This window comes from Podarcis raffonei, chromosome 6, assembly GCF_027172205.1.
Source record: "Podarcis raffonei isolate rPodRaf1 chromosome 6, rPodRaf1.pri, whole genome shotgun sequence".
NCBI lineage: Eukaryota > Metazoa > Chordata > Lepidosauria > Squamata > Lacertidae > Podarcis > Podarcis raffonei.
Window position 1 is genome coordinate 55543136 of NC_070607.1, and position 27339 is coordinate 55570474.

Genomic DNA, 27339 nt, shown 5'->3' on the forward strand with positions numbered 1-27339 from the left:
TGTATGGGTTGATGTGGTATACTGGTCTGTATTGTTTATTAACAAGGCTTAATCCTGAATATGCTTGTATATCTAGTTTCACTGAAATTAATTACCTTCTACATTAATGGCTACAAGAGCAGGTCCCTAGTTTTGCCCTTCCCATTTGATGGAAAATGCACCAGCTAGTCTAAAAACACAAGACAACATTCTGAGCTGTTTAAAGGTTTACTGCGGCAAACTTGGCATTGTCAGTTGGTATTTATGTAACTGTATCCCACAGCTTCAATAGTCCAGCTGTATGAGTGCTTTAGGTATCACAGCACAGAGCAGGACAGCTGCTCACTTGATTGCAGTGGATTTTGAGCCAAAGAACAGTCTGAACAATTGCCAGTTTTTTTCTCCCCCTCTCCCTGCCTTTGCGTGTGCTGCTTGTTTTAGATTGTTAATGGGAATCTGTCCCTGCTTCAGATTTTCCCTCTGGAAGCAGCAATTTCTTCAGTATCCCTGAGTAGTAGGGACCAAACACCTGTCTGTTGTGATGAATCAAACTGCCAAACCTCTGGCCCACTTCCAGTATTTCTTCTTGAATAGGAGCAAGGCCTTGGGGTAGATTCTTAGCGTTCTGGCCACCAGGATACAAACAAAGCCTAAGAAAAGTTTGGATCCGTTGCTCTGTAGGAATTAAAACAGATTTAGAAAAAGACCTGATTCCTGTAACTTATTCATGTTAGGGCTCCCTAGTTAGCTGAAAAATCACAAGGCAGATAGGATAATAAAGGGTGAAGGGACAGGAATAGAACTTTTCATAGAAACAAGTGGGTGGTGTTGTACAAAATCATTATACAGATGATGTTGATATGCAATTAAGATATTCATTGTGACTGCAGCATTCATTTAATCACAATGGCATGTAAATGGCCTTTTGTATGCAATTTTACATGAGGTGTATCATTAATTCCACTAAGTAATTGTGATTTGATTATTAATTATTAAATTTGTACACCACCCTTAATCAAACATCACAAGGCCGTTCAACATAAAAATACAAAATGAGAACACAAAATACATAACAAGAATAAAAACCCCTCCCACAAACCCATTTAAAAGGCCATAGAATGTTCAGTCAGCCAAAGGCCTGGTTATAGAAATGCATTTTCAGCTGGTGCCTAAAGATAAGTAAGGACGATGCCAGGCAAGCCTCCCAAGGGAGGGTGTTCCACAAACGGAGTCACCACAGAAAAGGCCCATTCTTGTGTTGCTACCCTCCAGGCCTCTCGTGGAGGGGGCACTCAAAAAAGGGCCTCAGATTATCATTGCAGGGGTCAGGTTGTGGAGAGGGGACCTTGAGATATTGTGGTCCTGAGCCGTTTAAGATTTTATAGGTCAAAACCAGCACTTCGAATTGGACCTGGAAACCAATTGGCAGACAGGGCTGTCCTGCCCATAGGCGCTAGGGGGGCAGGGCACTCGGGCTCTCAGGGGCGCCAGGCCGAGAGTCCGGGGCCTGAGAGCTGAGTCTGGGGAAGAGTCCGTCCGTCCGTTGGAGTGCCGCAACGGGCTCTTCTGCTGCAGGCAGCTCTGCGCCGCGAGTTCAGGGGCAACTGAGCCAGCGAGATGCTGAGGCGGCCGGCCAGCTCCGCCCCCCTGTGCACCTGGGACTGGGCAACCTGGGGGGAGGCACCGGGCAGATCTTTGCACCCTGGCACCGCATATGCTTGCGACAGCTCTGCAGACAGTGCTGTCGGGTCAGGATTAGAGTTAAACTGCTCAGACTGCCCTGCCTGGTGAACAACCTGATCACCGAATTCTACAACAGCTGAAGTTTCCAAACCATCTTCAGAGGCAGCCCAATATATAATGCTTTGCAGTAATCTAACCAAGAGGTTACCGGAGCAACAGACTACAAAAGAGGCTATCTGTGTTCAGATAGGGGAGCAGCTGGGCTACCAGCCAAAGCTGATGGAAGGCACTTTGCACCACCAAGGCCACCTGAGCCTCAAGCAACAGCAATGGATCCAGAAGAACCTCCAAGCTGTGTACCCACTCCTTCAGAGAGAGTGTAACCCCATCAAGCAGGCCACCAATCTAGGGAACCAGACAATAATAGTGCCTTAATCTTATCTGGATTGAGCATCAGTATACTGGCTCTCATCCAGGCCATTACTGAGACAACAGTCCAGCAAACCCACAGCGACACCTGCAGATGTAGAGAAGTAGACCTGTGTGTCATCAGCACATTACTGACAACATACTCTAAAACTACGGATGACCCCACACAGCAATTTCATGTAAATGTTAAACAGCATGGGGGATATAATCAAACCCTAAGGAACCCCACAATGAAGGCTCCATGGGGCTGAAGACCACTTCACAAGCATTACCCTCTGGAAACAACTATCCAAGCAGGACCAAAAACACTGCAAAGCAGTGCCACTCACCCCTATCTCAGACTGCCATTTCAGAATAATACCAAGGTCAATAGTATCTCAAGGATAATCAACATTTCCCTGTCTTTCACTTAACAGAGATCATCATACAGGGTGACCAAAGCTGTTTCTGTGCGAAAACTGGACCTAAACCTCAATTGAAATGGATCTAGAAAATCACTTTCCTCTGAAAGTGCCTGGATCTGGTCTGCAACCACCCACTCAAAAACTCTGCTGAAGAAGGGGATACTGGCCAGTAATTAGATTTTCCAAATCCGGGGAAGGTTTCTTGAGGAGTAGCACTACTTCTTGAGGAGTAGCACTACAAGCAGACTGGGACCACCCCCTTTCACAAGGAGGCATTTATCACCTCCCAGACTAAGCCAACTGTCCTGCCTGCTAGTTTTTATCAGCCAAGAGGGGCAAGGGTTCAGAGTGCAACTGGCCACCCTGACCGATCCAAGCACCTTGTGCACATCCTCGAGTCTTAAGTGAAGCATCCAACATAACAAGACTAGACAGTGCTCTGGAAAACTTTAATTTGCCACAGTTAAGGTCCCAGTGGATGCAAGCGATTTTATCCTCAAAATAATTTGCAAACGAGTCACAGCAAGCTACCAATGGTTCTTTCACCTCCTTTGGGGCAGACTGTAAAAAGCCCTGTACTACCTAGAATAACTGCTGGACGGCACAATGAGAATGCAGTGGAGGCATGTAGTATATTATATGTTACTAACGTATATATTGTCACAGGTGATTCCAGGGTAACCATATATGAAATGCACTATAACAAAAAATTGCAGTTAAAATATGGTAATGTAATACACACTCTGCCTTTTCATACTCAAGTGTGATATTACATTAAAAATATGCAAAAACTCATGACTCACCAATTAGAATCCGTACTGCATTGTCCTTCTCTGCTAGACTCGTGAGTTGGCCTTTAAGTGAAGCAGCCTTATCAGTGCTGAGAACAGGATACCCCAACTGCAGGAGAATACTATTAACTTCCTCATGCATTTGATTGCTGATATCCATTAAAACATCTTCTAACCTAAGCGACACAGAGATGGGGCCATGTTAATCTGACAGGTCTTTGAAATTGAACTTTATATATGCATAATAGCAGAGAAGTGGTCAACCTGTTGTAATCCTATAGAATTAAGTCTTAAAAAACAAACCTTGCCTGCAGTAGGCAACAACTAGCCTGCAATATTTATGAAGTGACCTTCTCTCCCCCCCTTGACACAGAAGCTATATGAGCAGTTGTGCCCCTAGTTTGGCTTATACTGAACTCCTGTTTAGTCCTCTGCCTTTCTCTCTCTGCTATATTATCGTTACAACATACAATTTACCGTATTTTTCGCTCTATAAGACGCACCAGACCACAAGACGCACCTAGTTTTTGGAGGAGGAAAACAAGGAAAAAAATATCAGAAGCCAGAACAGCAAGAGGGATCGCTGCGCAGTGAAAGCAGCAATCCCTCTTGCTGTTCTGGCTTCTGGGATAGCTGTGCAGCCTGCATTCGCTCCATAAGACGCACACACATTTCCCCTTACTTTTTAGGAGGGAAAAAGTGAGTCTTATAGAGCAAAAAATACGGTATTTATGCCTCAAGTGAAGTGGGCATGCTTTCTCCATGAATAAGAATAGGAGACAACCTTCATCAAAATGACTGACACAGGTTCTCACTGCCTGTTCATAAATAGCATGAAGAGGCATTAGATTAACTCTGGATTTTCTAGGAGCCCACAAGCAGCCTACATGAGGCTGGGCTTGGGTGAGTATCGCTCCTGCCTTCAACACCAATAATATAAAAACATTACCTTGCGTCAGGAAGTCCTTCCAGAAGGGCTTTTATTACCCGTTTTAGCCTATCACCACATCCTGGAGAGCTGAACACTCCACTTCCACATGTACTGCTGCTCACTAGTAGGACTGCAGCAATAATGGCTAGCTGATTCACTTTCATCTGAAGGGCATCCAAGCGGGCTTTGTCCATCAACATAGTCTGCAAAGAAATAACAGTATAAACCAGTGGGTTTATGCAGATTTCTTTAGCACTTGAGATGCATCTTATGCTACTGGAGTAAAAGGAAATATGCCCAAGGTAAGCTGGTACATTCCCTGCTACTGAAGGCTGTGGGTTGTCGTGTGAGCAACAAACAGACAGAAAATGGGTCATTGCATTTCTGTGTTTTGCTGCCTAACTCATAGCCAACTAGTGTGCCACAATGTGGCCTTATAGTGTTATCTTAAGACCTGTTTCTGAAAATGCATTATTATTATTTCTGACTCATAAGGTGCCTTTTACCTCAGGATATTCTCTTCCAGGCTCCCAATGCAGCAAGTCCATGTATGCTTGGTTTAGAACAGCTGTGGGACTATGGACAGATAACACTTCTCTAGCAGCCGGAGAGGAGGGTGGAACTGATGATCCTTTGGTCTCAGAGGTGGATGAGGAGGGTAGCAGATCAGAGGTTGATATTTCAGCTGCTGCCTTGCGCAACCACTCAGTTGTACAAGTGAGGCCACCTAAAGTGTAACATTAGAGAAATGGAGGTTTGGAGGAAAAAACAAGAAGTGTAGGCTGGTCCTTTCTCGTGTTTATTTGCACCTTACTGGCAACAAATAATCATTGCATTTTGCCTTTTTCTTAAATAACATGGTAAAAAAAAAAACTAGTGAAAAGTTAAGAGTAAAACAGTTCTTAATGAGGGCACATTTATGGAAGCTAACAGGAAATTAAAACTGCAAAAAGGGAGGTGGTTAATCAAATATTGTCCCTTTTACTTATAGTAATCTTCAGGTATGACTTTGCGCTAGGTTCCATGAGTACATAACATTTGTTTTCATTAGGAGCACCCCAGGGGCTCACTTGCTTCTCCTTCCACCTTCTCTCACATAAATATTCTCCTCTCTACAAAACTGAAGGGAGTGATGGGAGAGGTACTGTTACCATTACATTACCTACATTTTTACTAACCAAAACTAGCACTAAAACAGTTTGCCAACCCACTTCTGACAATTCTGGTTTTTTATTATTTATTTTATAAATTTTATACTGCTAAATAAAAAAAAAGAATCTTCTCAAAACAGTGTTCATGAAATCAAAATTAAAAACATAATGAAAATACCAATGCAACACCAGACATAATTACCATTAAAACTGATGAGGGATGCCCATCTCAGAAGAGGGGAAACCATAAAACGTACAGTATCCCCTCAAACTCCATATCATAATTTGGCAAGCAGAGAATCTATGTGGTAACAGAAGTAGAGGAAAAGTTTGATCTTCCAGAAAAGCTTCAGGTATAAACTGGGATTTTAAAACTTGTTTCCTCTTGTGCTTATGTGTACCTGTGTTTAAGAAGTGCCTTGGATGTGGTTGTGGCATGTGTTAACCCTCTGCTCTAGTCTGCACCAGAGACTATTTTACAATCATATTTGATACACACCTGGTAGCTTCTTCAGGAGCTCCTGGAATTTTTTCCTTTCATACTCAACAGAGTGCTCTTGGAGATGGGGTCGAAGGCTTTGTATGGTAAAATTTACCATATCCATTTTCATTAGGTTCAGAACTCTGAAGATCTCTCTACCGTAGGCAACAGGAACAAAGTAAACATTTAACTACCCAATCTAGGAAATCATACTAAAGAGCAAAAACCAAACCTGTTACCACTGATGAATGAGCTTCTTTAGACTACTATGGTGATCACAGAAATAGTGTAGCATAAACAGAAGCACAACTCAGGAAGAGGAAGATGCTATTCCCAGGTATACCAAAGCAAAATTTGATTAGACATTTTTTTAAAAAATTACTCAATAGCTAAGGAGACATAGTGCTATGCCACAGAGCAATTACATATTAAAAGCTTGTCTTAGAATTTAGATTTAGTTATACCTTGCAGTAAAGGTTTGAAAGGCATGACCTTTTGCTCTTTGTCATCTGTGATTCTCTGTCTTTTTGGTTATAATGCTAGTTCAGTGCTATGTGCACTAGCAGCAGCAAGCATGACAATGAGGAGACTGTAGGCTTTCACTTTCTCTGTTAAATTAACTAGTTTCTTTCTATCCACACTGGGGGAAAGGAGTGGGGGTTTTGGTTGGAGCAAACTATAGTTTGTTCAAACAAGTCAGGATCAGGTTGGTTTATGACTCTGGCTTGTTAACAAACTAACCAAATTTCTTCCATGGACAAGACAAGAAACACAGTTACAGTTGTGCCAAAGGAAGAGAGGGAAGTAAGGAATATGTGAGTCTCTGGCTCGCTGCTGTTTGTGTATACTACAATAAACTGTGCTTTATGGGTTACATCCTAACCTACTGTATGACATGTTTTAGTGAGGGACACAATGGCCTGAATATCAATATTTATTTACCCCTGGAATTGTTAAGGAAAGCCAAATGATGAATTTAGTTTAAAATTATTTATTTCCATCACACACACAGCTATGAAATGATAGGTGATTTATAAAACTGATTTATAAAATCAAATCCCAAGGAGATCGAATAACAGATGTTGTACTCCCAAGGGTAGCAAAATGATGCATCTTCCTTTAGGATAAATTCAGTAAAGGATATATTACTTTTAGAAAATTACCTTTGTCCAAGCCAATGGTGCCCACCTGAGCAAATGAACTGGGTCTGCCATGACTCGTAGTCTCTGTATCTCCTCATCTCTAACAGGTGCACAGAGCATTGCCATTGTATCTAAGATGTAAGCAGTGAGGTTGGGGATATCTAAAGCACCATGCTCAGCCTCCTGTTTTATCAGCTCCATGTCCAGAGTTTCTTCAATCTGACTTTGCAGACGATGTTGTCGGGGCAGGAGCAAGGACAGTAGGGTCTACATAAGAATAAAGTGTTGCCATTTTTAGTAACCTTATTGATTTTCATTTGCTATGTTCAAAACCCTATAAGACTATAACCGAATACAGCCATACCTCTTGTTACGTTTGCTTCAGGTTGCGTCCTGCGGTGACCCGGAAGTACCGGAAAGGGTTACTTCCAGGTTTCGCTGCTTGAGCATGCACAGACGTGCAAAATGACATCACGTGCATGCGCAGAAGTGGCAAATCGCGACCCGCGCACACACGGGTTGTGTTCTGCTCATGTTGCAAATGGGGCTCCGGAACGGATCCCGTTCACAACCAGAGGTACCAATGTAAAGTAAAAAACAGAACAAGTCCATATATATTGATTTTATAAACAAAACTAATGTTATACAAATAAGTACACCAAGTTTTCTCATGTCATATGTATATCACAAAAATAGCATAATAAATGTGCAAAAGTATCTACAACATATGTTTCATTATTAGTGGTCAATGTATGAGTTCTTGGTTTATGAATTGGTTTAAACAATTAGGAAGAAGAAGAAGGGAGGAAGTGGGAGAGTGGGGAGTGGTGGGTGGGGTGGGGTTGGGTGGTTATGCTTCTATTATCCTACTGAGCGTGTGCAAGGGGTTGTGTCAGCGTTACTTGTATGGGTTCTTTTACTATTCACATGCTGTATTTCCTTGGTGGTGAGAGAGGTTGGGTGTGGCTTAGGGTGTGGTTGGTTGTCTTTGGTTGGCTGTAGTGAGAATTGTTTTTGTGTGTGAGTGGGGTGTGTGTATTTTTGAATCAGGTTAGCCAGATTGATTTGTATGCTGTCAGGGGATTCGTGTTGTTGTCTTCTTGGGCTGTGTGTGTGATAAAGGGGAACCAAACCAGGGTGAAGGTGTCTTCTTCTATTTGTCCCTGTGTCAGTTTCAGTTTATTGGTTAGTTTTTCTAATAAGGTTGTTTCCTATACTATTTGATACCATTGGTCCATGCTTACTCCTGATAGGTCTCTCCAGTGTCTGGCTATGATGTTTCTCGCTGCTGAAAGTAGGTGGGTTATGAGCTAGAACAAGTCCCTATATAAAACAAAACCCGTTCTGGATACAACAACACATTCAGCTCAGACAAACATACTGAATGCATAAATAAATCTTACAGCTTCTCAAACGGAAAGTTAAGGTGGAAGCATGCTGTAATGGTTCTAGGGGTTGCTCGTGCGTAAGTTGCCGCCACCCCTAGCTAGGTTACCTGGTTGTACCCTTTCTGTCTGGACAGCCTGTCACTTCGTGGCTGTCTCAGTCGCTGGCAGAATCCGTCAGTGGGCGTTTCTTGAACTTCTTCCAGCAAAGAAGTTCTTTGACGCCAAGTCTCCTCCTACTCTTCCTGCACGGAAGTCTTCTGCGCAGGGAGGGTGTGGGCAGCGGAGTACCCGTACTCTCTCCGCTGGTCTCCGGCGAGGAGTCTTGGAGCCTCCTCTCCGATTCCCCCATCTGCCCCCCTTCTCCATTGGTGTTACGCTGATTTCCTTCCCCAGCAGATGGGCTGCCTCTCTCCCTACTGGGACCCTCTCCAGCATCCCTCTGGAGCCTTCCCTCCGCCTCTAGCTCCAATGGCAGTTCCCTGTGTTCCCTGACACATACATAGTAAAAAATCAAAAGAATTTTAAACCTTGCAATTGTCCAATAAAATAGAATACAGTTTGGAAACCAAGCCCATTGTCCTGTCCCTTGCAACAAGAAAAATGTTTTTCTACAAGCAAATGTTCAAACTGATTGCAAACCTGAAGTTTGAGAACATACACAATTGGGAACAGTTACACAGCTATAGCAGCTACATAGCTTAATCGCTAATCACAGCTTGAAGTGTGCATGGGAAGGAATAGTGAGTGGTTTCACAATTTTCCAGACTACCTTGCTTTTGCACATGGCTAACCAGAGACAATAATTATGAATGGTTGGCTGTACTTTTGCTATGCGCGCAAGTGTGAATAACACGGCAGAAAAATATGGAGGGCGGGGGGGAACCCAACCCATGTTTGTCAGCCTGATTGCACATAACTGTGACAAATATTAGCAAGTGGGATGTCTGGAAAAATATTTGCCTACTATAGGCAAATGACAGTCAATAAATCTTAAAGTCTTAAATTCTCAAGCAATATTAGGGCTGCTATATGTCCCGGACATTACCAGGATTTCAAAAGTGGAATTGACATCCGGGGGTGGGACGGTCTTCCTTTAAAAAGCTCAATACCTTTCATAGTTTCTTGGTTTTTACTTTTTGAAATATGGCAACCCTAAGCAACATTAGTTACTGGTTTTGGACATCTCACTTTTTCTTCTTTACATATGACCACATATATTGTTAATGTAACAATTTATTTATCACAAAGGTCAAGTTGTGTATGCTATAAATAATGAAGTCTCAAACATACACAAACATCTCACCTCTTTGATTTCTTGTAGCAGCTTGATAGCATGGGAATAGTCTGGTGGCGTTTTGGAGAGCTGTTCTCTCAGAATGTCCCAAAAAGCTTTATGCAATGTCTCTTTCACTCTGCTTTCCAAACTGTGAGTCATAAACAGTTGCTATTAACATATTTCCACTTACATTTGATATGAATGATCCATAGTGAAGCCTTGGATATTTGTTTTTTGAATCAGGGACCCCCGACAGTTAAAGTTCAGTCACGGACGACTCTGGGTTTGCGGTGCTCATCTCGCTTTACTGGCCGAGGGAGCCGGCGTACAGCTTCCGGGTCATGTGGCCAGCATGACTAAGCTGCTTCTGGCGAACCAGAGCAGTGCACAGAAATGCCGTTTACTTTCCCACCGGAGCGGTACCTATTTATCTAGTTGCACTTCGTGCTTTCGAACTGCTAGGTTGGCAGGAGCAGGGACTGAGCAATGGGAGCTCACCCTGTCACGGGGATTTGAACCGCCGACTTTCTGATCGGCAAGCCCTAGGCTCAGTGGTTTAACCCACAGACCACCCGCTCACTCTCAATTGAGCAGTTAAATAGGACATCTTGGATGGAGATCACTTTGGGCAAGACATGTAAGAAAATGTGTATGTACAAACACAATACACCATTTTTTAAAAAGCTTGTGAAAAATCAATAAATAAGATTTTTTAATTAAAAAAGATTACACAATCTTTCTTAATTTTTCAAATCCACATCCTTTTACCAACAATATCCTTCTAGATTTAACAGGAAACTAAAATAAAACCAGGAAAATAACCAGGAAAATAAAACCTACCTGTTTGGTAAGAAATTCACCTCTTGCAATCTGAAGTCATGGTTTACTACAATTTCATGTGCTATGGTCATTTTCGAGACTTCATTGGCTGTTTCCATGAGTTCTGACACAGAAAGAATTTGGGGAGGACTGGCTGCATAAAAATAAAACAGAACGGCACTTCGTTTACCCATCAAAGGGGGAAAGATTATTTATATAGGAAAGGAAAATGCAACTATTTATTTTAGAGTAGACCAATGTAAAAAGACATGCACTATTTGTAACCCACCAAGGCAATATCAACCATGTATTTTTGATACATACTGTTTTTGCAGTCCTAGGCAAATTATAAAAACAGGGTTGTCTATATACTACTTGGTAGCTCATAAGTTGTGAAGGCCTGAATTAAATCACCCAATTTACTATGAATGTTCTTAAAAACAGAAAAAGGGGGGGGGGTTCCCCAGCATCACTTGCAAAATCATGAAACTTGCAAAAAGGAATGTGCCATTCCCAACTGGATGTCATAAATACATTTGCTTGACAGTTGCTGCCACTTAAGAATACTTGTCTGGATGTACCAATAGTATGGGACAGCACCAAGGCTTAGTAGTGGAGCAAAGCTTAGCATAAAGAAGATTCCACATTCAATTCCTAGTGCCTTCATTGAAAAAGAAATTCATGTAGCATGACTGCGAAACACCCCAGTCAGAGAACTCTGAAGCCAGTCAGAGCAGCAAGTACTGAGCTAGATGAAACAATGAGTCAGCTCATTATAATGCAACTTGTTCAAATGTCAAATCCCCAATATATTAAATTTGTATTCCAACCTTAATTTGAATATCACAGGGTACTTTACTATACAAAAACACAAAAAGTACATAACATGGTAACAAACAAAAACAATACCCCCACTCAGTCTGGATAGAAAATTTATATAAAGCAACTCCCTCTCTTCAACTCTCAAGTCTGTTCTGATGCTGCCCTGGGTACCCAGGTGGCCACAGCTGGGTGAGACCAACTCTACCCTGCTCACCCACGCAAGTCTCAGTAATACAGACCAGATGAGCCTCCTCATCCACAATCAGATCATGGATGAGAGAGATCTTATTCAGAGCCAACCTGGCATGCAGCAGCAGCAATCCCAAAGGCTGGCTGATAAGACAAGTGCAATTCCCCAATTATATTATCTCACTTGATAATAATGTGAAAAATAATGACAATAACTTTGGATCTTCTAATACATATTAAGCTTTGTTGTTTTGCAATTTAAATTCAAATTATTTTTCAGCATATTATTTTTTGAATGTGTGAAAAATAAACAAGACACTGCTTCACATTTGCCCCAAACTCTTTGTTAATCCCCTTTTGTATATAGGCATCCCTCCACTTATGCATGTTCTACTTGCGTGTGTGACGCACAGCACTGGGAAATAATTAAATAATTCAATTCATACCTGGAAATGGCAGGAGAGAGCTGGAAAGTCCTTGTGGCTCGCTAGGAGACCCTCCCCAGAGCCCAAAAAGGATGTTATTGAGGGCAGAGGAAGCCCTGAAGAGCGTGGAAGCGCAGCAGGGATGTGCAGGCTAGAGCAGCAGTAGCCACTTTCCTACACGTCCTCCAGCCTCCTGCTGGTCCCAGAGCTTCAGTTCTAGTTGTGGGTATTTTTTATACGGTATTTTTGGTATGGATGAAGAGTAGTAGAGAGCATTTAAAGGGTGTTTAGAGAGTGCTCCCCACTTTGTGATTTCATTCATGTGCTTGGGGCCCCAGAATGTAACCACCATGTAAGTGGGGAGTTGCCTGTAATTTATCTTGAGTTGGCAATTTTGCTCTAAATATAAATGAGACATATTTTTTTCTACCAATCATAATTGGACATACAAGGTGGGGTGTCAGGTGGGCAGAGGCTAGGCATGTCTCCACCATGGCTGTCTTCATGGTCCCTTACTCTTCTAGGATTACAGTCTATGTTCTGAGAGTCACTGCTGTCACTTGAGGTGGTTTTAGGATTAGGCATCTTGTTCCTAGTAGAAAACATAGCAGTAACAAAATGTTGAAATGAACTATCAGATCAACTTCTAAATGCTGTGAGATATCAGTTTTAATGCACCCAGGTTTGGCAAATGGCTATTGAAAATGTACTCCTTCCTATAACAAGTGGTCACCATTAACTCAATATATCTTGGCAGTTAATTTTATTATTTGTACCACAAATATGTAGCAGTCTACTTTTTAGCCTGTCCCTGTGCTCCACTCCTTCATGTGTACCATTTAAGTTGCTTTGAGATGCTTTTGTAAAGCAACGGATAAGCTTCATAAATAAAGCATTTAGCATGTCTGCCTGGAAAACTGAGTTTTGTTCACCAGTGGAATCTAGACACATGCAAAAAATGTTGTGAAAATGCTTTTTAAAAACTGTTTTCAAAAATATATTGCATTTGCCATATCTCACCTTCACCATCTAATGTCACATTTGTATAATGCACTTTACAACACACTTAAAATGTTTTATTTGCAGCTGTATAGTTGAGTCCACCATTACTTGCCTACTTGCCACTCCCTTTAGTTTTTATTTTATTTTATAAAGCTGTACATACACATGTATGGCAGGGGGATGTAAACAGACCGGGGGATGTAAACCAAAGGCCACGAAATGCAAGGAGTGTCATACTTTGCTTCCCTACAACTTGTTTAATTCCTTCTGATTTGATTGCACAAAGTTCATGGAATACAATATATGACTTTTGTTTGTTTACCAAGCATTCATTTGGATTTGTATGTAGAGATGTTACATTGTTAAAAAATATCTCACTTTCACACACATTTTCCTGATAGTTTCCTTAGCTCAAAAAATTCCAATGCGGGGAGGAGGTTTGTTGTGGTATGCAATTGTATCCCACCTACAAAATAGCAATTGTCTAGAATTAGGCATAATAGACCGACCCTTGCAGTTTGTCTCATTTAGATTTTTTTAAGGCATCTATGAGCACTTCCAAACTGCCACTATTTTAGAGTGGGATTCAGTCATACAGGAAACTTCCAAATGACCTGTTATGTGTTCTTCTTGCTTTGTTTGCAGAGAGATTAGTTGAGATCAGCTATTCAATAAACGAAAGTGAACCCTTAACCCTAACTAGCCCTTCTTGTGCCCCAAAACTATTTTATATTCGCAGTAGTTACAAGGAGAGGTTATTTTTAGCTGTCCCTATTTCATCTGTAAGCCGCCTTGAGCCCCTGTCAAGGGAGAAAGGCGGCGCATAAAAACTAAAATTAATAATAATAATAATAATAATTCGCTGGCCCATATAAATTTTCCTAAGCGGGAATTGGGAGGGAAGCCGCAGTGCGGGCGGCGAGCGTCTCCCTACGTCTCCGCCCGGCGTCTGCGTGCCGAGTGAGGGGACAAGCAAGCGCGCAGGAGCGTCATGGGCGAAGGGCGAGCGGCCAAGGGCTGGGCGCTCCCTCACCTTCCCCGGGGAGGTGATGGGGAAAGACGAGGCAGGGCAGGTGACCGGGCGGCGGTGGCAAAGGGAGAGAGGGCAGCACGGCCGGTGTTCTCTGGCCGCCTCCAAACAGCCGCCGCCGCAGCTTCTAGGGAGCCCGTTGGTGTTACCGCCCCTTCCTCCTCCTCCGGCAGATTCAAACTGGATGGAACCAAACACCTGCCGGCAGCGGGGTGTGGTGGAGCAAGGTGTCGCGCCCCACAAAACCAAGAGAGGGCGCAAATGAGGAAAAACCCGACGTCTTCCTGTAAAGCAAAAGTGTATTTTCTCATTTGCAGGATGAAACGGAAACTTTTCTCTCCCAAGGTTTGAGTAGACCTTGACTACTCTCCCTTATTAACCCCCCTTAAATGGGCTGTTCCGTGCCTGGCCGTTGACGCGCATCCCTGAGGACCGAACCAATTGTCACAGAAATGAGAAGACATACACTACCCCCAATTAACATCCGTTAACGGTAATATTCTCCCGAAATTAGATAACTATCAGAATTTATTATTATAAGTTATCTAATCTATTTTTTTCCACACTGCTGTTGGAATAGATGTCCACTTATTATAATCTATCTCCCCTCTCTTAGCATTAATGGGATACTCCTGAAAGAGGCTGCAGAATTAGCATATCAGAGGGGAGAATAACAGCGCCACCTAGTTTTAGGTGAGACATAAATACAGTACTGTAGTGCGAAAGAGTTGCGATGGGCTACAAGCATTGAAGTTTTATCGGCTGTGTGTGTTAAAGGTATTTAAAAACTGCATGTAGAACCTGCCCAGGTCGAAATTACCAGTGTTATTCAATTCAATAATGTAAGCAACAACAACAACAATCCTAATCTTCTCTCTGATAAATTGTGGAAATGCTGTAACAGGCATGGTGGGAGCATGGGAGACTTATGACTGGCTCTCAGTGTTTTAATTGAAAACCCTTTCTAATTATTTTTAAAATACCAAAATTAGAATGTCACGGATGTAGCACACCTGTTCCAAGTGATAATTCCACTGTGGAGACCCTTGAGAGCATACCGTTATTGCAACAAAAGTGCTGTTTTACACTTATTCAACCAAGTGAAAAGTGTGACTTCATCTCCTGCTAGCTGTAAAATCCACCAGACACAATCAAGCTAAAATTCAGCACATACAATACTGAACTGATTTCTGTCGGATAGAATTAAGAAGGTGCTCCCAGTACAATGATTTAGGCCTAAATACCCTTGACTTTGGCTTGACTGCTCAATCTGCTTCCATGTTGTTTCATTCATTCCACAGTGGTACCTCGGGTTACATACGCTTCAGGTTACAGACTCTGCTAACCCAGAAATAGTGCTTCAGGCTAAGAACTTTGCTTCAGGATGAGAACAGAAATCGTGTTCCGGCAGTGTGGCGGCAGCAGGAGGCCCCATTAGCTAAAGTGGTGCTTTAGGTTAAGAACAGTTTCAGGTTAAGTACGGACCTCCGGAACGAATTAAGTACTTAACCCAAGGTACCACTGTATTGCACTCAGTGGTGTAGTGGAGCAGGAACAAGCGACTCCACTTGCTTTACAGCAGGGATGATGATGTCATCTCCTGGGGTGCCTTTTGGCAATCCTCTGCATGCTAAATAAGCAAACATTTCTGAGAAAGAAACCTTCCAAATAAACACAGCAGAGGAAAAGAAGGGTTACATTAGCATGCATGGCTAATGATTAAACTGCCACTTCTATTTTGAAAAATCCCCTTGTTATAAGATAACAAGATGTCACAAAATAGCAAGCAAACTTTTGAGTTCACAAGAAGACTTAATCATGCTGGATGTCAAATAAAGCAAAGAAGGGGGGGGGATGCTGGTTTCTGATGGTAGCTTAGAGAAGGGAGCTTCGTGCATTGCTTCCTGCTTTGCTAGTTCCAGTTCTGACTGTTTCAGCCTCAGTGGTGGGGCAAAGAGCAACCACTCCATAGAGTGCCTTCCATACTGATCTGGAAGTGGGGCAGATAACAATATCCAGGTAAGGGCTGGTCCTGACACATAGCTCTTTGCATAAGCTGGTAGCTTGATATCAACTGATATATTGTCCACATGACTCAGAAAGCTGTCTGTGGTCAAATGCCGGCCTCCTCGGCCTGAGTGCATGAGTGCAGTAGCCCATAGTCAAATTCAACTGAACTTAACCATCCAGGGTCCTTTACCTTTACCTATTATATTATGTAGTATGCATGGGAGCTTGTAAAGCTTTATTAAGTTGCAAGTACTAAACATGGAAGCATCAAATATTAAGATAAATGTTGGAAGTGTTGCTGTTAGAGCAGGGACTGCCATCATTTCACACATGGTTCATCATTTCACACATGGGAGCCGGCGCTGTCCGAAGACACTTCCGGGTCACGTGGCCAGCGTGACGAAGCTGCATCTGGCAAGCCAGCACCAGTGCCGCACACAGAAACGCCGTTTACCTTCCCACTATAAAGCGTCCCTATTTATCTACTTGCACTTAGGGGTGCTTTCGAACTGCTAGGTTGACAGGAGCTGGGACCGAACGACGGGAGCTCACCCCGCCGCAGGGATTCGAACTGCCGACCTTACAATCAGCAAGTCCTAGGCACTGAGGTTTTACCCACAGCGCCACCCGCGTCCCAGTTCTATTTTACTCTTGTCTTAAAGAAATGCAGTTGTAACATGACTTGTATTTTGGTTGATGCAGCATAAATTTGGGGAATCTTCATAATTTCTACACATTCCAGCAGATGGCAGCAACTGTTTCAGTATATGATATAATACAGCCTGTTTAAAACAGGTTTAGCCACTTGGCTGACTCCAGATTGCCACTATTTTGCAAGAGGGATTCAAGTGCACGCTGGAAGGTTAGGTTTGCACAGTTAAAGTGGATTAATGGGTTCTGTCACCCTAGCACAACAAATCAAAATTTTAAAAGAATCAGCTTTAATTTTTATTTTTTGTAAATCGTTTTGATTGGATTTCATAAATGTACAGCAAAATTTAAGCATACAATTAAATCTAAGCATACAGTCATACCACCCCCCATACCACCTCCCCAGACTTTTTGAAGTTTGGAAATGATGGGGAAATGGATCATAGAATCATAGAAAAGTACATTGAAAATGCATTGAAAAGTGTGGGATGAACAATTAACCAACGGAATGATATCTGAATACCTTATTAGCAAATCAGGATTAATGCAGGATGAATGTTCATTGTTGTAAAACCATCCTGCAAAAAAAATCAAAACAAATGCTCAATGAAATCCAGACATAATTTAACCTTTCTGTCTGCTTTGTGTAAGCAAATGAGGATGAGTGTTCAATAAACAAGTCATCTAGAGAGGGCTAGAGAAGATTCAAACTATGGCTAAGTAATTGTTCCCCTAAAGAATATGTGGTTTACTTGACACCATGTGATGCGGCTTCTTTGCTTAAGTAATTTGAGTTTCTCTTACTAAATTGACTTCCTACCTAAAGACCTCTGCACTTAGTCCTTCCTGCTATCTGCATATTGCATACTATAATTTGACTTGATCATAGACTTCATTCTTCTATTATATGGTTAATCTACCAGGAATGCCTCCATGCAGTGGGATGGTCTATGTTCCTTAATCCTTTATCAGTGCTGCCCTTTCTTTGATTCTGTAATCGGGAACCTTCCTTTATATACCAGTATGTTGAAAGTGAGCCTGAAGGTTTATCCATACGTCTAGCTTTCCTTCTAATCATCTAATTGGGTTTCGCACAGGCCCCATTACAATTGTGCGGGAACATAATGGCATCAAAAGAAATGCTAATCACACCGTTGAAAATCTGGTTCCACTCCTTCAATTTCTCCTTGTTTCTCCTTCTCCCCCCCCCCCTGTATGTGCTATATAATTTTCCTTTGAAAAAGACATAACTCAGCAATCTGCTGACACTCCCAAGTCTCCCTCCTCAGCCCTCTACAATGCAACTCATAGATGGAACTCACAAATCATTTGGAAGCTATTCCTTGGTTGAGCAGAGCTGGAGCTGAACAAAAGGAGGTCACCCCATCCCAGTCCCCTCACCCTCTGTGGAATGGCAGGAATTTCTCCACACTCTATAGTCTGGGGGAGTAATGGCATCGGTGGATGGCTGATTGTTTTTACATCTAAAGCCTGTGCAAGGCCCCAGCTTAGCGCCTGTCAACTGCGGGGGTATTAACCCTAGATCTCTCAGAGTTAATAGAAATCTTGAATACTAGGGAGACAATGGAGGAGGCAATGGCCCTGCCCTTTATTTTACGAACAGTTTTCCTTTGAGTTGAAAAGAAATGCCGGCTGGCTGAGCATTAATCTTGCTCACCTGATACCAGGAACGTGTTCTGGTAGGTTCTTGAGGGTCTCTCTCTGCCTTCATCAGTTTTTCTTCAATTTATTTCCTGATAGAGACCACTGATTTAATATACCAATCTGAGTAACATGGTTTCAAAAAATGGCTTGGACCCAGACTAACCACTGGAGGACTTTTGCTAACTGCTAAAAGGCAGAAGAGAGAAGAGGAGATTTTCAGCGTTACCTCCTTCCTCCCGCAGCCTCTTGTGTCACAGTGTCCCCCACTGAAATTTGCACCAGAAGGTTGGTGGATCCTCAATAACAAGTTGAGAGGTGGCATGGGTCTGCAGGGTAGGGAAATGATAAAAAATTGTCTTCTCCTCCTTCTGCACGCAGGAGCATCCATTTAGCAGAACCTCCCCTAGATCAGAATCTGCAAATGGAAGTTGCCAGTCTGCTCATGGAGGGAAAATGCTAGATCCAACTCACCTTTCATTAAATTCCTGTTTGTGGAATGCTCTCCTCAGGGAGGTTCCTCTGGCACCTTCATTATACATCTTTAGGTGTATAATTCCTCTTCAACCAAGCCTTTGGCTGATGACTATTTTATGGCATTTAAATGTGTTTGTGTTTTGTTTTAGTTTCAGCTATTTATTTTGTGCTTTTGTCCTGTATTTTTAGCTTGTGAACCACCCTGAGATTTTCGGATGAAGGGCAGTGTTTAAATTTTAATAATAATAATAATAATAATAATACAGTTGATCTATGGTTCTGCAATAATTGTAATTGTCAAGATGAGCAATAGAGCTAGAAGGCACGGTTTCTTATGTAGCAGATTAAATTTTTTCTCTTCCCTCTACCATTTTGATTCAGAGGCAGGATACAGGATACACAGCTTTATGCTATATGTAAACTGCTATTAGACTATTTTGTAAACAGTTTTGCATTATTATTTTTTACAACCATGCAGTATAGAAAGTTTATTAAATAAATAAATATGCAATCAAGGCTGGGGAAGGGAGGAGGGAATCGCAGAACAACGGACGAAATATCTTTGTGTGAGAAGGTGATAGGTAAGAAAGCCTTACTATTTCTAGTGAACTAGCTAAAAATACTTGGGCAGATTTTTGTAACTCTACACACAGTCCTGTTTCAAGGACTCAATGGGTCTTTTTCTTTTCTTAACTTTTGGCGGTATTGGTGTAGTCTGCCATTCCAGGAAATATCAATGAATTAAGAACCAGTAACTTTGACTATTTGGAATGGAAGGTCATACTGGGTATATGTGGAAAGGTCATTTCCTTGGATTTGCAATAAAGCCTCAGAGCTGCCCTATAATCTCAGCATTACAAGGTGCTAATCTCCACCCAAACCAAAAGAGGCCTGGTCTAGGAGCAGGTATTAACAATGACCTCCATACTCTTAATATTTAAGTAAACATATGGCCTTACTTAAAAGGGCAAGTAATGTTTTCCTACTTTTCTAAAGATAAACTTGGTTTGTAGAACTCCACTTTCCAAAGTGCAGCAAAGTTGACATAAAATGAATTCATTCCGCAGGTGAGGATCTCCAGTAGCAACAAATAATCTCATTATTATTCTGCTAAACTTTCCAAAAATATCGTGTGCAGTACTTTAGGGACATAAGTGGAACATTTCTTGGTATTTCCAGACTAAAAACCTGACACCAAAAGGATGTGAGGAGACCTAAGGGAAAACAGCCCTAGCTTCAAAATGTGCAAGGAACATGCTTGCCTATAATGGAAAATGCAAGTGTCCTTAACCAGGCGCATTCTTCATAGCTGGCATGGCATGAGAATGCACACAGTGCTTTGCAGACTGAGAAATACTTTAATGTATGTTATGTTACTGTCTCGGTTTGCATTCGTTATTTCATTGCAAGTCTGCTCATCCAGAGGTACATAGTGTCAATCTGTTTAAAACATCCTTTGTTTTTGTGGCATTCTTGCTGTGCAGGATACTGTATTTTGGGAGCATAGAAAGAAGCAGAATGTGAGATATTAATGTCTTTCACCAGATATCAGGTTCCATGATAGGAGACTCCAGGTGTTAGATCAGCTGGCAACTTGTAAAATTTGGATTTCTGTAAGATTGTGAAGGCAGAAAATATAAAAGGCAGCAGGTAGTTGCAGAGGTAGCTTCTAAAAGGCACTTCCAGCATCCTGTTACTAGTACAGACTGCAAACCTCCATTCTCAGGCTGGACCTGAAGAGCTATGACTAGTGGAAGAAACTGGTCCAATCTGACTCACTATCAAAAATAATACTATTTATGAGGAACGTGTTGGCTATTTTCACATGGGTCAGATAAGGATTTCTCCTAAAGGGAATGCAAATATACACATCTTAATAGAGAAAAACATCTACCAAGGATTTTATAGAAGGGCAAGATTCTGAGAGCTTTTGCTACATTAACCAGTTTCATGCACACACATAAGCTATCCTTGTTACCTTAATTAAGACATATACACATTTAATTAAATAATGTGCAGATACATTTATGTCATGTACCACATGGGTTCTGATGGCATGGTTTTGGTTTAAAGGATTTTCCGTACTGCATCAATGGCCAGCAAATGTAGAGCAGTGGCTAGATTGGCATAGACTGTCCAGGGTGTAAGGCAATGCCATTCCAACGCCTGCTGTTTATTTATGTTTTGTAACTTACCTTTATATCCCACCGTTCTTCCATCATAGAGTTCAAAGCAACATACCTAGGGTTCCAAAGTGATTGTTCATACACACACTGAGCCAGACCCCAAACTGCTTAATTTCTGAAATTTTACTTTATCATATACCGTCAGACCATGCACTGAAACTAACGGATATCTCTTTGGAGATGTCAGGAACTGAACCCGCCTCAATAACATGCAAAGTTGGTGTTCTACAGCCTAATTTATGGCTTCTCCTCAGCTAATGTGCTACTGGTGGCTGTTTTCTAGGGCCCTTATTTTGTTGTTGTTCATCAGTCGTAAGTAATTATAAGGGAAAGGATTTTGGCAAACCATCGTTTTTAACCGCTGTATCCTCAGGCAATCCACAACCTTGCACTGTCGATAATGTTTGCCCTGTAGCACATTCCAAAATGACTCTTTCAAGTGAAGAGATAAACAATCTACCTGGACTGTTTTTGACAAGTGCCCACCTGAATTAACCCAGGCATGTATTACTCCGTTCCAGAACTCTTTCAGATCTTCAGCATTAAAGTGTGTGTGTGTGTGTTTGTCTGTTTGTGTTTGTTAGGTCAGTCCTGTGTGAATGTGTGATGCCAGGTTAAAGTTAAAATAAACTGTAGACAAAGCTTTGAATAAATTTTGTTCTGGCAGCTTCTGTTTCAGTTACACATCTGAGCTCAGGTCCCTCCTGTTCCAGAGCACAGACCTCTCAGCCTATAAATCTTCCAAGCCCAAATCCCAAACGATAGTAGTGTGTGTGTGTGTGTGTGTGTTTGCACCACATCCCCTCCCTCCTGCAGTGGCTGGCAATATTAGAAGTTGCAACTGGCCAAGCTGTGTGTGTGTCTGTGTGCATGTGTGTTTCCTGCAGGTGCTCAAAAGGAAATCGAGTTCCTCTGTAGTCTCCAATGACTTGAAGGTGTAATAAAGGTTGACGTCCCAGGAGAGCTGTGAGCAAGCAAGTTTATATACTGCTTTAATGAGCTCAGTCGGTCTTTCTGATGAAGTTAATTTCATTTTTTCCCCTTCATCTGGTTCATACAGTTGACACAGATATTTCATCTTAAGTGCTCTGCAGGTTTCAGAATGAGGCTATACTTTACATTAGTTTGTTTACTGCTTTGTAGCCGGGCTTTCCCACCTATGCCCCTACTTGTCTGGTGATGAATTAAACACCAATGGGAAAACAAAACTCTCTCCCTTTGCCCTGAGTCTGCAGAGAGCTTGTCTACCACTTAATTCTTTTTTATTATGTTTGTATTCTGCCCTTCCTCAGTAGAATTTCCCTCCCCCTTTTGTCCTCAAACAATCCCATGAGGTAGGTTAGACTGAGAAATAGTAATTGTCTCAGGGTTAACTAATAAGCTTCATGACTAAGCCATGCATGTAGTGGTTAGAGAGTCAGACTAGGACCTGGGAGACCAGGGTTCAAATCTCCACTAGGCCATGAAGCTAAATTTGGGCCTTGGGCCAGCCTCTCGGCCTAACCTACCTCACAGATTTGTTGTGCAGATTAAATGTAGGGGGTGGGTGGGGATCATGTATACCACCTTGGCTCCTTGAAGGAGAAGGTGGGATATAAATGCAATAAATTAAATAAAACTAGGAGTGATATTCAGTGTTGGTCATATTCATAGTAGACCCACTGAAATCAATTTACTTAAATCCACTTATTTCAGTGCATATATTCTCAGTATGACTTAGTGAGATATCACCTATATCCACCACATGTACTACCAACGTTACTGTATGCTTGTGAAACATGGACCAGTTACAGACGCCATCTCCAACTTCTCGAAAGATTCCATCAACAGTGTCTCCGAAAAATCTTACACATCACTTTGGGAAGACAGTGTACTGGATGAAGCAAAGATCACCAGTGTTGAAGCAATGATTCTTCAACATCAACTTCTTTGGACTGGTCATGTTGTGCGGATGCCTGATGATCGTCTTCCAAAGCAACTACTCTCTTCTGAACTTAAAAATGGAAAGCGTAATGCTGGTGGTCAACAAAAGAGGTTTAAAGACTGTCTCAAGGCAAATCTTTAAAAATGTAGTATAAACACCAACAACAGGGAAACACTGGCCTGCAAGCGCTCCAGTTGGAGAACAGCCTTTACCAAAGGTGTCGTGGGCTTTGAAGACACTCAAACTCAAGATGCAAGGGAGAAACGTGCTAAGAGGAAGGCTCACTTGGCAAATCCACACCGTGATCAACTCCCACCTGGAAACCAATGTCCCTACTGTGGAAGGATATGTGGATCCAGAATTGGCCTCCACAGTCACTTGCAGACTCATTGTTAAAACCGTGTTCAATGAAGACAATCTTACTTGGCTACGAGTGATCGCCAAAGAAGAAGAAGAGGATCCACCACACCCTGTTAGTTGTCTAATTCAGTGGTGGCAATGTTTTGTCAAGGCCATTGACATGGAAGTCAATCCTCAATTCTCAAGAGCGTATTCCATTTATATAATTAATCTGAGTATATTTGGATGTCCTTTGTACATATGCCAGACTTTTTTTGGCTAAGCCCCAGATAAAGGGGCATATAACATCATCATAATCAAACATACATTTGGATTCTGTGATTTAGACACCCAATATTATGAGACTGGTCTTTAAAAGTTTGAATGTGGAAGTTTTATACATCTCTTCTGATCCTTGCACCCTGATTTTGAAATTGTTGTTATTGTTGCATTTTTAAACTGCCCTATACCCGCAGGTTTCAGGGTGGTTTACATTACTGACACATAGAATCATAGAACATGTATAATTCTGTATGATGATACAGTGGTACCTTGGGTTAAGAACTTAATTCGTTCCGGAGATCCGTTCTTAACCTGAAACTGTTCTTAACCTGAGACACCACTTTAGCTAATGGGGCCTCCTGCTGCCGCCACACCGCCGGAGGACGATTTCTGTTCTCATCCTGAAGCAAAGTTCTTAACCCGAGGTACTCTTTCTGGGTTAGCAGAGTCTGTAACCTGAAGCATCTGTAACCTGAAGCATCTGTAACCCGAGGTACCACTGTAGTATGTTCCTTTCAATCTTATTTCCAAATTGCTTCCAGCCTAATATAATATTGATTAGCAGGCATTAAGGCAAATCCTTTAAGAACATGGAATGATGGGTTTTATTGCATGCTGTAACAAATCCCCTGCACCCAATTGTAGCAAATATAACACAATTCCTCTGGAGTGAGTATGTAGAAATTGTACCCTACCACAAAATCAGATGCTGTTAAGTTGTGTCTGCAGCCTGGGGCACACCATTTCCCCATAAATTTCAATACAAATATCAGATGATAAATGGATTTGATATGCTGTGGTCTCTTGACTTTTCCACTTGCCTCCCTGATAACAATGAGCACAGTGTGCAATGTGCATGGTAACATTCATTTTAGGTGGATATAGTAATACAAAGCAAAACCATTACTTTTGCCCTAGGAACCCTCCAGTTAGAAACATCTAGACACAGCCATTTGGAAAATCCCAGCATGGCCTTCTTGACATTCTGCTTCCCTACAAGTTCCAAGTCTCCATAAACTAATGATCACAAAGATAATAATCATGGCATCGCTTTCTAGATTAGAGTTGCCAGCCACGTTTTTTTAAAAAGAGTTCTAGGGAATACTTCTTTAGTAGATGTGTAGCAGGCAGACTGCAACCCAAACAGCTTTCCCATCACCAAATCTCCAGACTAGGAATGTTATTCGGCCAGAATATTGGGGGTCAACATCAAATGCTTCTTTTGAGCTGAAGGTGGCTCTCTTTCCCACTATGGAACCACATAAAGGTAAGGTAAAGGTACCCCTGCCCGTACAGGCCAGTCTTGACAGACTCTAGGGTTGTGCGCCCATCTCATTTAAGAGGCCGGGGGCCAGCGCTGTCCGCAGACACTTCCGGGTCACGTGGCCAGCGTGACAAAGCTGCATCTGGCGAGCCAGCGCAGCACATGGAAACGCCGTTTACCTTCCCGCCAGTAAGCGGTCCCTATTTATCTACTTGCACCCGGGGGTGCTTTCGAACTGCTAGGTTGGCAAGCGCTGGGATCGAGCAACGGGAGCGCACCCCGCCGCAGGGATTCAAACCGCCGACCTTTCGATCGGCAAGCCCTAGGCGCTGAGGCTTTTACCCACAGCGCCACCTGCGTCCACATGGAACCACATGGAAGCTTCATATACCTGTACAGGGAATTATTTTCTTTTTTCTTTTTTTTATAAAATATTTTATTAAGATTTTACAAAAACATAGGTTTACAAAATACAAAAAAGACATATAAAAAGAAAAAGATACATAAAAAGGAAAAAAGAAAGAGAAAAATACAAAAAACGAATAAATAAAGAGGAATTAAAAACAAATCCATTTTTGTTACTTTAAACTCATTAGCTTGTTTCCTTGACCTCCTCACACCTCCCCTTTTTGTATTCCCATTTAAATAATCAAATCAGCAAATCCTTACCCTCTTTCGTTTATCTTAACTCTATATCTTAACATATTATAACTCTATATTTTCACCCATTATCTATTCATTTTTGCATATTCTTATTAACTTTGTTGCTAATGCCACTTATTTTCAATCCAACATCATTTTAACATTCATTAATGGGAATTATTTTCTATGTGTCTCTTATACTTCAAGAAGCCAAGAGACGCCAGGGTGAACAAATGCAGTAGACTAAAGCAGTAGTCTGTATGCTTTTCAGACCTTGCATGTGGATACCTTAATTTTTTCACCCTACATTTGTTTGGTGGGTTGTGCTGTTTTACCCTGTGACCCAATAGTTTGTTCTGACCTTGAAGACCAGGGGATTAGAGAGCAGGATTCCTATATCACTGTGTAGAAGAGGAAATTTTTCAGTCCTGCTGCACTATGACACAACAAGCTGTAAATTCTGTGCAGCTGTTAGGGTGGTCAGTTATGTATCACCAAAAAGCAAAGAAATGTATCATCATCAGAAGAGGACAAAACAGGACTGACATTTGCTTAAAATATATGCATATGCTGATTTACATACGCAAATTTAGAAAGGATTGCTATCGCTTAAATAGGAATGCAGTACATCTCACCATAGTGGGGAGGACTGTTTGTGACCTGTTCACCTACACGGACTACTGCTCAGTCTGTTGTTGATGGAAAACTTCAAGGTTCCTGCTCTCCCTTCCTATGGTTCTTTACCTTGAATCCAAAATAGCACCAGAAACTTATTCCAACAGTGAACACCTTTAAAAATGAGACTGTCCTCTGTAAAGTACAACTATTCAAGGAACAGGAGCCCTGTCCTACTTCATGACTGGTCAGATAGGGCAAGAGACCTAAATCAAAGCTGCTGTAACAGAGTCTTCTATCCAAGTAGTGTGCTATATGTCTGCTATCTGGATCTTATACATAGGCTTCAGCCAGGTTGTTCCTCTTGCCATAGTGAAATTATTTGACAGCACTAAATTCTGGGGAATTCATTATTCTTACTACATTTGCTCCTTTTACGCCCACACCCACACAAACCTTGAGTTCAGCAAATTGTGATTGTTCTGCTATTACATGACAGAGGAATGGCAGGCATCGGCCTTGATTATGAATAAGATAAATGGTAGTTATAAGAACAAGAGAATACTGTGTTTTTTTCCTATTATGTGGCATAAATCAGAGCTGGGATTAGCAGGACAAGGAGAAAATGTGTGCATGTATCTGCAAGTTTGGATGACTGTTTCTGTGTACTTGCACTGAGCATTGGCAGGAGAAGAAAGAGCTGGGAATGAATGTAGATGTTTAGAGTCTCAAAATATGTTAATGCTCCCATTATTTTTAGGCATATTTACCTGGGAGTAAGCTTTCAGGTCCAACTCAAGATGAAGGGCAAGAGGGCACCTCTCGTACTCTGTGGACTAGCACCTGAATCTTGTTTCAGCAATGACAACGGAACAGTGTCCAGGCTAGCTTATGGGATGCAGGGCATGTGGGACGTACAGCTCCAGGGCTAGCCCAACACATTATGTTACCTGAGGTGAAGGACAAAATGGCGCCTCCTGCCTTTTACCATGTACAAAAGCTGGCCAGACTGCATCACACTGGTGATGGAGCAGCTTCCTTCACTGCTTCTGAGGCAGCAGACTTGTTTAGGGTGGTCAGGGTAGACCAATATAGACCTTTGCTTGTCCACACTTCAGCAATGTTTCCCGGGAATTCTCTTAGAAGAGCTTAGTAATAAATACATTGGGTCATGTCAATGCCCCTAGGTAACATTTTCCCCTTTAAAGTGCTGTCTCAGTGCCTAGGTAAGTGCATTTGAAAGGGTTTTATTGTAGCTATTTTTTTCTAAGGGCTGTACATACATCATCTTGAAGAAACCATGTTAGGAAATTTTTAAAAAAACAACACCCAACCTCTAATAGCT

At 41.9% G+C, this 27339-nt stretch overlaps 1 protein-coding gene across 2 annotated transcripts; it reads right to left on the bottom strand.

Moving 5' to 3' along the window:
- Positions 1 to 2: 2 nt before the first annotated feature.
- Positions 3 to 14268, bottom strand: TCP11 (t-complex 11). 2 transcript variants are annotated; one of them, XM_053393070.1, is made up of 10 exons: positions 13946 to 14268; positions 12360 to 12502; positions 10496 to 10628; positions 9683 to 9803; positions 7038 to 7258; positions 5868 to 6004; positions 4724 to 4944; positions 4236 to 4420; positions 3299 to 3462; positions 3 to 654 (listed from the first exon to the last, which is right to left on the bottom strand). In XM_053393070.1, exons 1-10 carry the CDS (start codon positions 14251 to 14253, stop codon positions 425 to 427), a joined length of 1863 nt encoding a protein of 620 aa, XP_053249045.1. In that variant the 5' UTR covers positions 14254 to 14268; the 3' UTR covers positions 3 to 424. The 2 variants fall into 2 exon arrangements, with proteins under 2 accessions (XP_053249045.1, XP_053249046.1); XM_053393071.1 differs by having other exon boundaries at positions 551 to 654; positions 3299 to 3395.
- Positions 14269 to 27339: the final 13071 nt, after the last annotated feature.

Bases quoted from the DNA above. Each gene is read 5' to 3' on its own strand.
- TCP11 (XM_053393070.1), bottom strand. From the start codon at position 14,253: ATGAGAAAATACACTTTTGCTTTACAGGAAGACGTCGGGTTTTTCCTC. The intron at 10,629-12,359 runs GTATGTCCAATT...ATTTTTATGCAG, and splicing joins CCCACCTGACACCCCACCTT to CCAGTCCTCCCCAAATTCTT. The intron at 6,005-7,037 runs GTGGGCACCATT...TGCCTACGGTAG, and splicing joins GACCCAGTTCATTTGCTCAG to AGAGATCTTCAGAGTTCTGA.